General features: G+C 39.9%; 1 protein-coding gene across 17 annotated transcripts in view; it reads left to right on the top strand.

The window, feature by feature from the left end:
- The window catches only part of EPB41L2 (erythrocyte membrane protein band 4.1 like 2), a 285,536-nt gene that overhangs the window by 226,173 nt on the left and 46,022 nt on the right, over window positions 1-13,341 (top strand). For all 17 annotated transcript variants that reach the window (XM_089777259.1, XM_075924174.2, XM_075924167.2 and 14 more), the window contains one exon: window positions 5,684-5,856. In XM_089777259.1, the coding sequence (XP_089633385.1) occupies window positions 5,684-5,856 (173 nt within the window). The remainder of the gene's footprint in view (window positions 1-5,683; window positions 5,857-13,341) is intronic.

Genomic DNA, 13,341 nt, shown 5'->3' with positions numbered 1-13,341 from the left:
GTCAGAATAGCGCAGTAGTGACACCACTATCCTGCAATTTAGGAGACCTAAATTCAAATCTCTTTTTCTCATGAAATAGAAGGGGGAATTGAAACTTAGTCTCCCACATCCTGGGTGAGTACCCAGATCATTGGGCCAGAGGTTATTAGGGGAGAGCTGTTTCCGTCTCTTATGCTTCTTTTTTGACTCTTGTCCTCCTCAGCTTTGTAAAAAATGTCCAAAATTAAAACAAAATTTCAAGTTCAGTTAAAACTAAGCATTTCTTTAGCCTTTCTTTTCAGTTTGACTTGAAAATAACCCTTTTCAATTTTTCTGAATTACCAGCAAACCAAAAATCTATTATTTGTCCAGCTCTAGTTTGCATTCTTATGCACAAATATAACTACATTGGGAATATAACCACTGCGTTTTCTGTGGGAATATTTGCATTTGCTATTTGTATTGAGATTTTGTTTGCACTCCCAGCATTTCAAGGAATGCTTTATTTTCAAATTTCCAATCAAATTTCTCCTTAAAACAGGAAACCATGCTATACGTGATTAAATTGTATATTTTCATTTACTCTGTAATACCTCAGTATGTATTAAATGAAAGGACAGCCTGTATTTTTGGTGCACTAATTGTTACATATTGCCTTTATCAAATGCTTTCTTCGTAAAAAAATTCACCACCAATTAATTGTGCTGTACTTCAGAAAATAAACCTGCTCACAAATAAATTTAGTTGAGAGATAATGCAGTTATTTAGCTTCCTACTAGTAACTCTTGAACAGACTCTAGTTCCTCTAATATTGCTCATCCCTTTCTGCCTTTTGAAATATTTAAAAGTGGGTAATGTGACATTACCTCAAATTGACAGTATATGCTCTCATAAGCCTTGGACTGAACATAAAAGTAGTTAAATAATAGAGCAATCTTGTTAAGCGGCTTTCTGTGGCACATGTATATTTTTTTAATGGGAGCGATATGGTTATTATGGATCACAAATTAAATATAAGTCAGCAATGTTATACTGTTGCAAAAAAAGCAAGCATAATTCTGGGATGTATTAGCAGGAGTAATTCTTCTACTCAGTGTAGAATTCTTCTACTCAGTGCAGAGTAGGGTTGTGTACAGTTCTGGGTGCTGCATTTCAGGAAAGATATGGACATATTTGAGAAAACCCAGATGAGATTAACTAAAAATATTAAGTCAGAAAACATGACTTATGAGGAAAGTTTGAAAAAACTAAGTCTGTTTAGTCTGGGGAAGACTGAGGGGGGAATATAATGATACTTAAGTATGTAAAAGATTGATAGGAGGAGGATAATAAATTGTTCTCCTTATCCACTGAGGACAGGATAAGAAATAGTGGGCTTAATTGTAATAAAGGAGATATGGGTTAGACAGTATGAGTAACTTTTTAACTATACATGTAGTTAAGCAGTGGAACAAATTACTTAGGGTATGTCTACACTACCCCGCTATTTCGAACTAGCGGGGTAATGTAGGCATACCGCAATTGCAAAGGAAGCCCGGGATTTGAATTTCCCGGGCTTCATTTGCATAAGCCGGGCGCCGCCATTTTTAAATCCCAGCTGGTTTGAACCCCATGCCGCGCGGCTACACGCGGCACGAACTAGGTAGTTCGAACTAGGCTTCCTAGTTCGAACTACCATTACTCCTCATTCCACGAGGAGTAACGGTAGTTCGAACTAGGAAGCCTAGTTCGAACTACGTAGTTCGTGCTGCGTGTAGCCGCGCGGCACGGGGTTCGAACCAGCCGGGATTTAAAAATGGAGGCGCCCAGCTTATGCAAATGAAGCCCGGGAAATTCAAATCCCGGGCTTCATTTGCAATTGCGGTATGCCTACATTACCCTCCTATTTCGAAATAGGAGGGTAGTGTAGACATACCCTTAGAGACATTGTGGTATCTCTGTGCTTGGCAGTTATTAAACAACAAACACTTGTCTAGATAGTCTTGCCTCATTCCAGAGAACTGGAATAGATGACTTATTGAGATCCCTTCCAGTTTTAAATTTCTCTGATTCTGTGGGGCTTTGGGCTCATTATGCTAATCTGCAGTAGACGGTAAAATTTCCCTTCTCCCAATCATACCACCTCATTTTGTTTTATTTATAACGAAAATTGTGGTATGTTCACAAGTAAGTTTCACCTACTGAACCACTAAATACATAATTAGAAGCATTCCTTTTTGAAAGCTGTTCAGAGTGTCATATTTGAAGGACTGTCTTAACAACTAACATTTGACACGATAAACCTCATAGGCCTACAAGGCCTGGAATGTCTTCTAATTAATAAAACATGCACTATCAATATGTAATACATTATTTTTTCATACTGATTATGAAGTTAAGAAAGTCTTCCCTCTCCTACATAGCTGAGATGAATTGGTATTCTTGAAATGATTCATACTGTTGAAAAAGTTACTTTGATTTTTGCTTGGTAATTTATATTTTGTCACTTTTAAATTAGTATCTAGTATCCTAATATATAGGAAAGAAACCTTAATTGAACTACATCTGTAGTAGGTGATCAGTTTAGATTTTAAAAAGGTAATTTGCAGCTGTAAATGTTTTCAGTTACGTTTCATGTTGGTTAAAAAAATTCCTCAGAAATGTGACAAAACAGAACTTACCGGATTTCATTGCCAGGAATAGGTTTTTTTTGCTTTGTCCTGTTTGTTTTATTTTTTAAAGTCAGGAATGGTATTATAACAAGTACTAAGCTTCAGATACTTTGACCATCATGTACTTTCACTGATGTCATCAGGCAGAAAATCCCCAGAACCACACATTAGGATTTTAAAATAATAAATCCTGATCTATTTTTTCTCATTGAACGTCAAAAATATAAAGTATCACAACTGTTTTAGCCAAAAAACTATTAGTGGTTTTTCTTGCTCTTTCTATGTGCTCTGTTCATACTGCATTACACTGAATTATGCATGTAATTCACACATACAATTTACAGCTTTAAGTAAAACTCTTTTCATAATACTAGTAATTCCTGATAAATAACTGAAGATTTGTGTTAGCATAAGCTTTGTATATTGGATAGTATCCTTCTTAACTTAAACTGAGCATCTACTCAGCTCTTCTCAGGTAGTCTTAATTAATCTTCGGCTTTGAACCTTATTGTATACTCAGATTATGTATACCCATGCATAAATTATTGCATATAGTACATTACCTTGTGATAACCTTCCCAGAATTTCTTGCATTGACGTAACAATAGTTTTTTCAGTTATTACATGTAATTAAGCTTGAAATCTAAGCTATCCTTTAAAATACCCTTAATCAGGAAGTCATTAGTTCTCTTGTTTTTTTCCTTATTAAAAGATTATAAGTTTATCTCAGCAGGGTAGTGGATAAAAATGGCAGTTAATGCAGTAGCTCTGCAAGATTGGAAAACAAAGAACAGTAATAATACTGGAAATACATTCTCTGCCTCCTTCCTCCTCATTCCAAAATAGGCTTACTTTAGGAAACACTGTATTATCAATGAGAACTAACAGAAATTATTCACACAGGCTTATGGTATAAGGCTGTCCTTACAACCAAAGGAGGAAGACTCAAGATGTTTAGTAATTGTGTTGTACAAAAACCCTAAAATTGGAGAGCAGATGAATTAGCTTTTCATCAAGATGATCGGTTGTATTTCTTAACCATGTATAGTGCCTTTGAATAAAAGTGATGTGACAAGCTTCAGGTCTGTTCTGCTCAACGTGGCCACCATTTTTGCCTACTTACCGGAGGAGTGAATCCTTGCAATCACGATTGAACATCTTAAAAACATATTTTAAACTCGGATACTTCCTGAGGATTATAAGAAGCTGTAGTGAATGCTCAGATATTTTTATCTAAATTCACAGAGGCCTTCTAAAGGTTTCAAATGTTGCTGTTAGTCTCTAAAAGGGGCAAGATTAGTAGTGGCAGCAGCAGGAGCCTTTGTGGATTCTGTGCTGCAAGATTCAGGAATTAATAGGCTCTCCTTTTTGTGACAGCATTGGTTTTTGGAATTCAGGTTATCCCAAACTGATTACGGTGTGGACCACAACTTAATAAAGGAGATTGTCCACAAGGAAATTTCTTTTCCCACTTGTCCATGAATAATAGTCATATGGGGGGGGGGGGGTCTAAAGAAGTTGTTTACATTAGAAAATATTAAATGGCATTCTTCTATACTTTTCAGCTAACACAGAAATATTTTGTTCCTTGAAGAAAGTTAGTCACATGGTCTACTCTTTAACTCCCTCTCTCCTTTGCTCTTTCTTTTTCTATTATTCTTCCCAGTTGCATTTCTAGTCTGTTGCAGCATTCTTTGTCCATGCCTAGGCACCTGGTCCTCTTATCCCTGTCCTTCTCTGAACTTTCCTCCCTTGCCTGTGCCACCAGTTCCAGTCCTATTGGTGATCAGCTTCTGTTTCTTCTTCTATATGTAACTAGATTGGCTGCACCTTATTTCCAGCTACTTCTGTAAGTAACAGATCTCTCTCTCTTGAAATAAAGAACCTAGACATCTGAAGAATTCACTACAAAGAGAGCCAGTATCATATGACCAGGCAGTTCTCCATCGATCACTTTCTTAAACTGACAGAGTTTGCAACATAAAAAAACCTTAAAGGTTGGTGTAGGCATGATTACCAAACAAATAATGTCAGAACTATGTCAGTTGAGATGCTTTGAGTTATTTTTCCAGGGATTTACTGTGGTGTGTTGCTGGACCATTATTGGCTTTTTTCCCTCTGCTTTGCTCAAAAAAAATTTTTAATTTTTTTATTATCAATGTCTTAAACAAAAACACCAGTTTTCTAATTTCTAGTGCATTGTTCATTTTAGTGAGATCAGTATACTATTAACTGCTATTAATGTTGAATAATTTATATTGTTGAAATATACTAGTGGTCCCCAACCTTTTCAGGTTGTCGGGCGCCAGGGGGCGTGGCCGTTAGCCCGCCGGGCGCCAGGGGGCGTGGCCATTAGCCCGCCGGGCGCCCGGGGGCGCCCCCCCCATAGCCCCCGCATGCCCGGGGCCGGCGGCCCCCTCCCACAAGCGCCGCGCGCCGGGGCCGGCAAACCCCCCCCCCACACACACACAAGCGCCGCGGGGCCGGGGCCGGCCCTCTCCCTCCCCTCCCGCAAGAACCGCGCGCCCGGGGCTGGGGCCGGCGCTCCCCCCCCCCCCGCAAGCCAGCCCCGAGCACCTGGCGGGTGCATGCAAGTGCCCCCGTGGGCGCCATGGCGCCCGCAGGCACCGTGTTGGGGACCACGGTACTAGAATCTTGCTAATTCTCAGTGATACCTGGCAGACCAATAGCACATTTCTGAATATCATGATTATTTGATTAGTAATTATATTGAAAATAAAAATAAGTGTACTCCACTGCAGAATTTATTAAATTCATTTATTGTATATATGTTGCTTAATTTTGTTCATACTTTTTTTGCAGGATAAGGGGGGTGTGTGTGTGTGTGTGTGTGTGTGTGTGTATGTATATATATATATATATATATATAAAAACCTTTACAAACAATCTTATATGCAGTTTTTTATCTGACACTTGAATTTTATCATTAAACAATTTTTCTTTCCAAATTAACTGAGCAGTAATGAAGTACTGCACAAAAGCATTTAATGGAACCAGGAGAAATAACTTTTATTTTCATAATTGTTTTTTAGACTTATATCACCAGAACAGCCTCCTAAGGCAAAGTTTCTGACCTTGGGTTCCAAGTTCCGCTACAGTGGCCGGACTCAAGCACAGACACGGCAGGCTAGCAACCTTATAGACAGGCCAGCTCCATATTTTGAGCGTACCTCCAGTAAACGTGTCTCCAGGAGTCTTGATGGGGGTAAGAGATTCTGATAAATTGATATAATTTATTGTGTTATGGTTTTGTTGCATCTTGATGCTTTCTTAGTTCAGTTGATAACTTTAGAAAATGCTAACATCTGTATACCTAGAACATTACTTATCAGATATTATGAAATTAGCAACTCAATTCCAGAAGTTCATATATTAGTTGACTGCACAACTATATTATACCTATTCCCAGACGCTTTGCAAAAACATTTTCTACAATTCTAGTTTCTTCCCTAAGCCACACCAACATGCAGGAGATGTGACATTACATACACTTGATATTATGAGGGCATTAGCCTTTTACCTAGACAGGACTAAGCCCTTCAGAAAAATCTCCCAGCTTGTTTCCCTCTATTGTGAACAGACCTAAGGGATATACAGTTCCCAAGCAAAGACTCCCTAAATGGATATCTGGCTGTATTGACTATTGCTGTCAGTCTCATGATCTTCAGCCTCCGTCTACAGTATTAACTCACTCCCTTTCTACGTCAGTAGCTTTTCTTAAGGATGTTGCCATCAGACAAATATGTGGAGTCATGACTTGGACTTCCATTCATACATTTTGTGAAAGCTATGCAGTTGCTCACATGTTTGGCTGGTGGTGCCTATTTGGCTTTACTGCCTAATCAAGTTAGTGTGGAAGTGGCTCATTCACAGCTGTTGATGTAGATATAAAGCGAGGGGAAATTGATTTTGTAATTTGTTAATCATTTGAGATCCTTATTCGTTCCTAAGTTGATAGTATTGAAGTTGCAAATAAATTCCAGTCCAGTTCTCTCCAAAGGCAATTTCCCTTCTCTTGATTTCCACATCAGCTGCTGTGAACGAGCCACTTCCACCCAGACTTGATTAGCCTCATTTACACAAGTATCATCTTTCTTTTGTTGTCCTTATATAAATATATAACCATGCCTCTGTAAACTCCACTCTGATTCATCTGATTAAGTGGGTTTTACTTATGAAACCTTATGTCCTCATTAATCTGTTAGGGTATATCTACACTACCACTCTAGTTCGAACTAGGGTGGTAATGTAGGCAACCGGAGTTGCAAATGAAGCCCGGGATTTGAATTTCCCAGGCTTCATTTGCATCTTGCCGGGTGCCGCCATTTTTAAATGTCCGCTAGTCTCAAAAGTACCAATGGACCTTGTTGTTTTTGCAGTTAATAGTTATACCTATTATATTATTCATTGCCCTTCCTAAGAGGTTTGCTCTTCTCTACCTTTCAGAGCCCTCCCCATCCATAGGATGAATCAGGGCAGCCACCCCAGGCCTGGCACTTTTGGGGGCCCTGTGGTCGCCATCCCAGTTGTCCTCTGGACAGGAGTTGTCTGGGCGGTTACAGGGGCCTGGCATGGGTGGCAGCCGGAGTCAATCCCACCAAACTCACCATGAGGGTGGTGTGAACAGGAGTGGCCTTGCAGCTTGCTCTGCAGTACCCTACTACACTGTCCTCTCCTGGCTTGCTGTGCGACCCCTGCTACTGCCATTCCAGGCCCCATTCAATCCCCCTGGCAGCATTGCTTGAAGGAGGAGGAAAAGGGTGGGGCTGGAGTAGAGCAAGGGCGGGGCTTGGAAGGAGTACATGGAGGGGGCATTTGCCCCATGCCCGCACCCCCCTTGCTCCCCTGTGTAATAAGAACATAATCTGGTAATGGTTCTTCTGGTTAAATACCTTACTCTTCTTTATCTTTATCAGCTTTGTTAAAATAAGTAACAAAGAATATATAATAGCAATTTTAAAAAAAGCACACATCATACAGCTGTCAGTTATATCATATTGATGGCATCCTTGAGCCTCATGTTCAGATTACTAAGTCATTGTCTCCAGTAGAGTCTTAAAGCTTCATTGTCATTCTAACTTTTCTCTTGGCAGAATATGCTTTCTACCAGATGTTCTTTCCTTTGCTTAAACTGACGTATATAGAGAATGTTCCATCCCTCTGAACAGTTAGTGGAAGGAAGTAGACGTAGAATATGAGGGCTGGTTCTCATTTGTGATTGTGCTGCTCTCTGCTGCTCCCAAGCATGTAATTCCACACCAAAAAATGTATGTTAAAAGACCATTACGGTTGTTTAGAAGAGCACTGAAAAGTTGGATATGCCTGAGGTGCAGCTTGCCTTCACAGCCTTAATTTCTGCCCTCTTTGTACCAATTCATTATGATGATCTCTCTAAATATCTGAATGTATCATTTCCACAGGACCACTGCCTTTTTTAGTTTTCAAGTTGGTTGCTGTTACTTTTTGCTACTCATTGAGTGACCCCCTTTTATTCACTATACACTGTCCATCCTGTCAGCTAATACACTAAATATGTGATGATATACTGGTGCAAATGAAGCAGTCGCTGCAGTGAAGCCTTCATTCAGTGTATACATTAAAAGATCTTATAGAATCAACATATAAATAATATTCCATATGTATTTGTATATTGATACAAGCTCCTCAAAATTCATATGTAAATTGATGCACATGTGCAGTTTTTTAAAAAACATTTATAACTTGCTCAGATCAAAATCTGCTTTCAACACACCATTGTAAATAGTAAAAATTTGAGAACTAAGTACCAACTAAAGATCTATGAGGATAGAAATAGCTAGCCTTAAGGAGATGTTATATGTTGGGTACATAACACTTCACATTTTCATAATACTGTACAGTATGAACTAATCATCAGTACCTGTGTAAAAGTATCTCATGTTCTTCCTTCAGGGACTGTACTTATGTGTTCCATTGTTGGTGCCTATGTGCCCCAGGCTCTCCAGATTGAAATCTTTTGGCTAACAACTTCTGTTGGAGTGAGGCCAGTCACCTCTCAGTTCCTTCTTTCTGTGCTGGGGATGTCTTTATTTCCTGCAACGTGGCTAGCTTTTCTGTACACCATCTTACAGGATTTAGCAGTTAGGTACTTTAGTTGACCTCAACTACTTTAGTTGTAGTTAATTGACAGGTTTTTGATAACTTTAGTTGGTTGTTTTGGGTATTTTAATATACTAAAGTACTGTGCTGCAGTTCTAATGACTGAGTCTAAACTCTCCAGTTTTAAAGATTGCCCCTTATGTGAGACAGCCATGCTTCTCAGGGATAGCATACCAACTTTATTTTGTCTAGGTGAAAGGATTATCCATCTTTAGATGGAGTGCTCCATCTTTAGATTACTTTCCAAATGAACTCAGAAGGTGAGGGATGCTTGAAGTTCCTGAGATTTGACTCTGATTCAAGCACTAAAGATGCTGCTAGAATAGATCAGTGCTCTTCTAAAAGTACATTGGTGTTTGTTACCCCAGAATTTAGGGGTGTGTTATCAAAGAATTTGTTTGAGCAAATTGTAGCCATATTGTATGCATTCAGCTATCATGAATTAATAAAATAGAACACTACATAGTTAAGGATTAATTTGGACTTAAGGGCTCTAGAGGCAAGGTCAAATATTAGCTGCAGGCTTGCAGTTTCTGATAATCATAATGGGAGTAGGGGAGGAAAGAGTCAACAGATTATGAAACTCAATGAAAATAGGTATATGGAGACCTTGAGTTTGGGTGCCTTTGATGATATGGAAGCTTATTATGGCTACAGTTGTTACAAATGTTTTGTTAGTAATTGATTGAAGTTAAGAGAAATAATGGCCCCAAAGAGTTAGTGTGAGCTATATGTTTTGTAAAAATATATATAGTTATAATTCTAAAAAAGAGACTAGATATGAATGTGCTTTGGAGCAGTTTTTAAGTTATCCTGAGAGACTTTTTCCTGACACCATACTCACTGGCTGGGAAGCAATTCACAATGGTTGACCTACTACTAATCACTCAATTCTATATCAGATTTTATGTAATTATTTGGGATATTCTAAACCCATTGTTTATGTCTGTGTGCTTAAATTTAACAAATAATAGTTTTAGGTAAGATCACACTTACATGTGTCAATATTTCAACAGTTGGAAGTGCTGTGTTCCCATTGATTTAAACCTAATGCAGTTAAATTACCACTGTTTTGGGTTCTGAAAACCATTAGTAATAATGAGATCTAACACTGCTTTAAGCTTTGAAGCATCTTTATAAGATACCCCTTCTGTTATCAAGTCTTTGACTAGTTCTTGAAAGGTGTCAAACAGAACTTTGCAAAAGTCACTTTCCCAGTGACCTGGTATAATAAGGAGTTTAAATTCTATCAATGGGAATTAGGAACCTAACTCGCATTTGTGCCTTTGAAACAGGGGTAGCCATGTTAGTCTATAACTTTAAAAGCAATGAATAGTCCTGTGGCACCTTAGAGACTAACAAAATATATATAGTATGATGAGCTTTCATGGGCAAACCCCTCTTCTTCAGATGAGCTCATCTAAAGAAGTGAGTTTTGCCCATGAAAGTTCATATACTTTGTTAGTCTCTGGGCCCTGGTCTACACTAGGACCTTATTCTGAAATAACACCCTCCCCAGTCGAATTTATAAGCAGTGCATCCACAATACCAAGCCCATTATTTTGAAATAATGGGCCATGTAATTCAAGCTCTGTACTCCTGTTTTTCCACAAAGAGTAATGCTAATTCCGAAATAGTAATCTCAAAATAACGTTAGTGTGAATGCTCTGGTGCTGGTAATTTGAATGGAGTGCTTCCTGGGGCTCTAAGTCTGAGGTAGCGCGCTCCCATTAATGGAGTCTGCCTCAGACAAATTTTAATACTTCCCTGTAGTGAGGAATTCTAGCTTGAATTTGTTAAATTGGGAGTTTCTTAAGTTGAATTTAGTAATTTTTAAATAGTTTTCTATAGTAGACATGGCCTAAGGGGCCACAGGACTACTCCCCCCGTAAAGTGTTCTGCAAGGCATTCTCCTCTTGGTTTACACTGTCAGTTTCTTGATTAATTTCTTTGCAACTTTGAGTCAAACAAATATTAAGATCAGATGTTTACATCTATATATTGTTCTTGATACAGTGACAATTTCTTATCAGATCATACTGCTCCCGACAAAAGGTTTTAATAGTTTACCACCATCGTTTAGGGTAGTCGGATTCTGTTTTTGCCAGTAAGCATGGTTCTTTATAGATTATTGTAATGTTTCAGTGATTCACCCATACCCGTACAGTTTCTTCTACTGCTTTCAAGTTCCTGTGGGCATCTTGCTGTGATCCGCAGGTCTGGTGCTCTCGCACAGCTCTGGAACAGTCCCCGGAAAGACCCCTTTAGTGCACCAGACCCACATTAAGATGACCCTCTTATTAGAGTAAGCCTCTGGGCTTCACTGCTTCCTTAAGTCAGACCTCGGAACCTTCAGTATCCTTGTTTCACACTGTGGGCTCCCTCCAGCGAATCCACACAAGCTGCACACCTGAGAGAGAAACGTGTACTCAAAGCGAACAGTGCACCCTCCCATCTTAATCTGCAGTGATTCTTAGCCATTGTTGTAAAACAGAAGGGCTTATTAGAGATATGTAATAAAGTGTAGAAAATCCTTGGTTAACAGAACAGAAAGTTCCAGCATAGTCAGTCTTGGTCAATCCTAGGATCTATACACCTCAGAGTTGGTCAAATCTGTATCTCTGGGTTTCTACAAATAAATCAACCTTTCTCCACCACCTAGTTAACCAGGCACCATATAGGGCAGGGGTGGGGAACCCCTGGCCTGTGGGTCAGATGCGGCCCACCAAATAATTTTATCCGGCCCTTGGGCGGGGAGGGGGAAGGTCCTGCAGAGGTCCAGCACTTCAAAAACTTCCCCATAGCCTCCCTTACAGTGCAGCCAGATACTTCTAGTTCCTCTCCTGCACGTGGGAGAGGAATGCGCAGGAGATCTGGCATGAGGGAGAAGTTTCACGTGGTGCTTCTAAATAAAAAAGAACATCATAGCATAACAATTTTTTTTGCTTCTCATTTTTGTGCGGCCCCCCAACTGATATCACTGCAGGTTAGCAGCTCCAGCCCAAAAAAGGTTCCCCACTCCTGACACAATAGTCATACGGAATATTACAAAAAAATTCTATGATGTTATAGCTACCATATCTGTTAACTTTTCTGGCTTGTGCAATCTTATCAAAAAATTTTAGCCATATTATATTTATTTTTCTTGCTACTTTTCACTGGTCTCTTTTTATTTCAGGTTGAATGTCTGCTGAATTATTGCCAGTGTTTTGGCTGAGCCAGCTGGTCTTAGAGCTCCTCCTGCTGGTTATAGTGATTCTAGATGTCAGAATAGAATAAAATGAAATTAAATGAATCACTAGCTCTGAATTGTCGTCTGTGTTTGTTACATCATACTTCAATTATTTATTGCCAGTAGCTAATGGGAATGGATGAGCCAAACTGAATAAAGCAAACAAAAAAAATCCCCAAGTTTCTCTCAAGATACAAAATTTGAAAAAATATAACTTTTTTATGTTGAATTTTCTGTGATTTTTACAGTTGCTAATTTCATCCTGGGTTCAAAAGTAGAAATACTCTGAGGCTGTCTCTAGACTGCATCCCTTTTCCGTAAAAGGGATGCAAATTAGACATATCGCAATTGCAAATGAAGCGGGGATTTAAATCCCCCCCGCTTCATTAGCATAAAAATGGCTGCCGCTTTTTTCCGGCTCGGAGTTTTGCCGGAAAAAAGTGCCAGTCTAGATGCGGATCTTTCAGAAAATAAAGCCTTTTCCAAAAGATCCCTTATTCCTCTTAAAATAAGGAATAAGGGATCTTTCAGAAAAGGCTTTATTTTCCGAAAGATCCACGTCTAGACTGGCGCTTTTTTCCGGCAAAGCTCCGAGCCGGAAAAAAGCGGCAGCCATTTTTATGCTAATGAAGCGGGGGGGATTTAAATCCCTGCTTTATTTGCAATTGCGATATGTCTAATTTGCATCCCTTTTACGGAAAAGGGATGCAGTCTAGAGACAGCCTGAGAGAACTATATGCATGTTTTTTCTATATTAACTGTAAACAGAATGTACTGAAAATTAGGGATGCTTGATAGCATGTAATTGAATAGTTGTGTAGCTGCATCTATCAGATGCAGCAGCGCAGAGTGGCAGGCGAAGCCAGTCCATGAGGGGAGTCAGTTTAAAAAGCAGTTCCCCGAGCACCTCTGTCTGCGGGGAGCCTGGGCCTAACACGGACAGAGGCTGCTTTGCGGCAGCCTCCCCCATCTCTGCCCCCCTCCTAACTCCTGCCTCTGATAGAGGCAGCAGTGGAGGGAGGTGGCTCCGTGAAACCGGGTGCTTGGGGATACAGTTTTTAAGCCTACTCCCCCCCCAGCACCAACTCCTGCCCGCTCACTGCCCCCCACCTCTATAGGAGGCAGCAAGGGAAGTGGAGGTGGGCCGGTGGAGCCAGCACTCACAGAGATCAAGCTTAAAAGCCCCCATCTGTCCCCCTCACCCTTCGTGCTGCTGCTTCTATCAGAGGGAGCAGAATGGTGGGGGGGGGAGGGGGTAGGGAGGGAAGCAGGCATAACTGGTATTTAAAAACTCCTGCCATCCTGCGCCCTGCTGCCTCT

Source organism: Pelodiscus sinensis, chromosome 3 (genome assembly GCF_052426305.1).
Source record: "Pelodiscus sinensis isolate ZL-2025 chromosome 3, ASM5242630v1, whole genome shotgun sequence".
Taxonomy (NCBI): domain Eukaryota; kingdom Metazoa; phylum Chordata; order Testudines; family Trionychidae; genus Pelodiscus; species Pelodiscus sinensis.
Note: the sequence above shows the minus strand (reverse complement) of the source record. Positions and strands in the feature narration are given on the sequence as shown.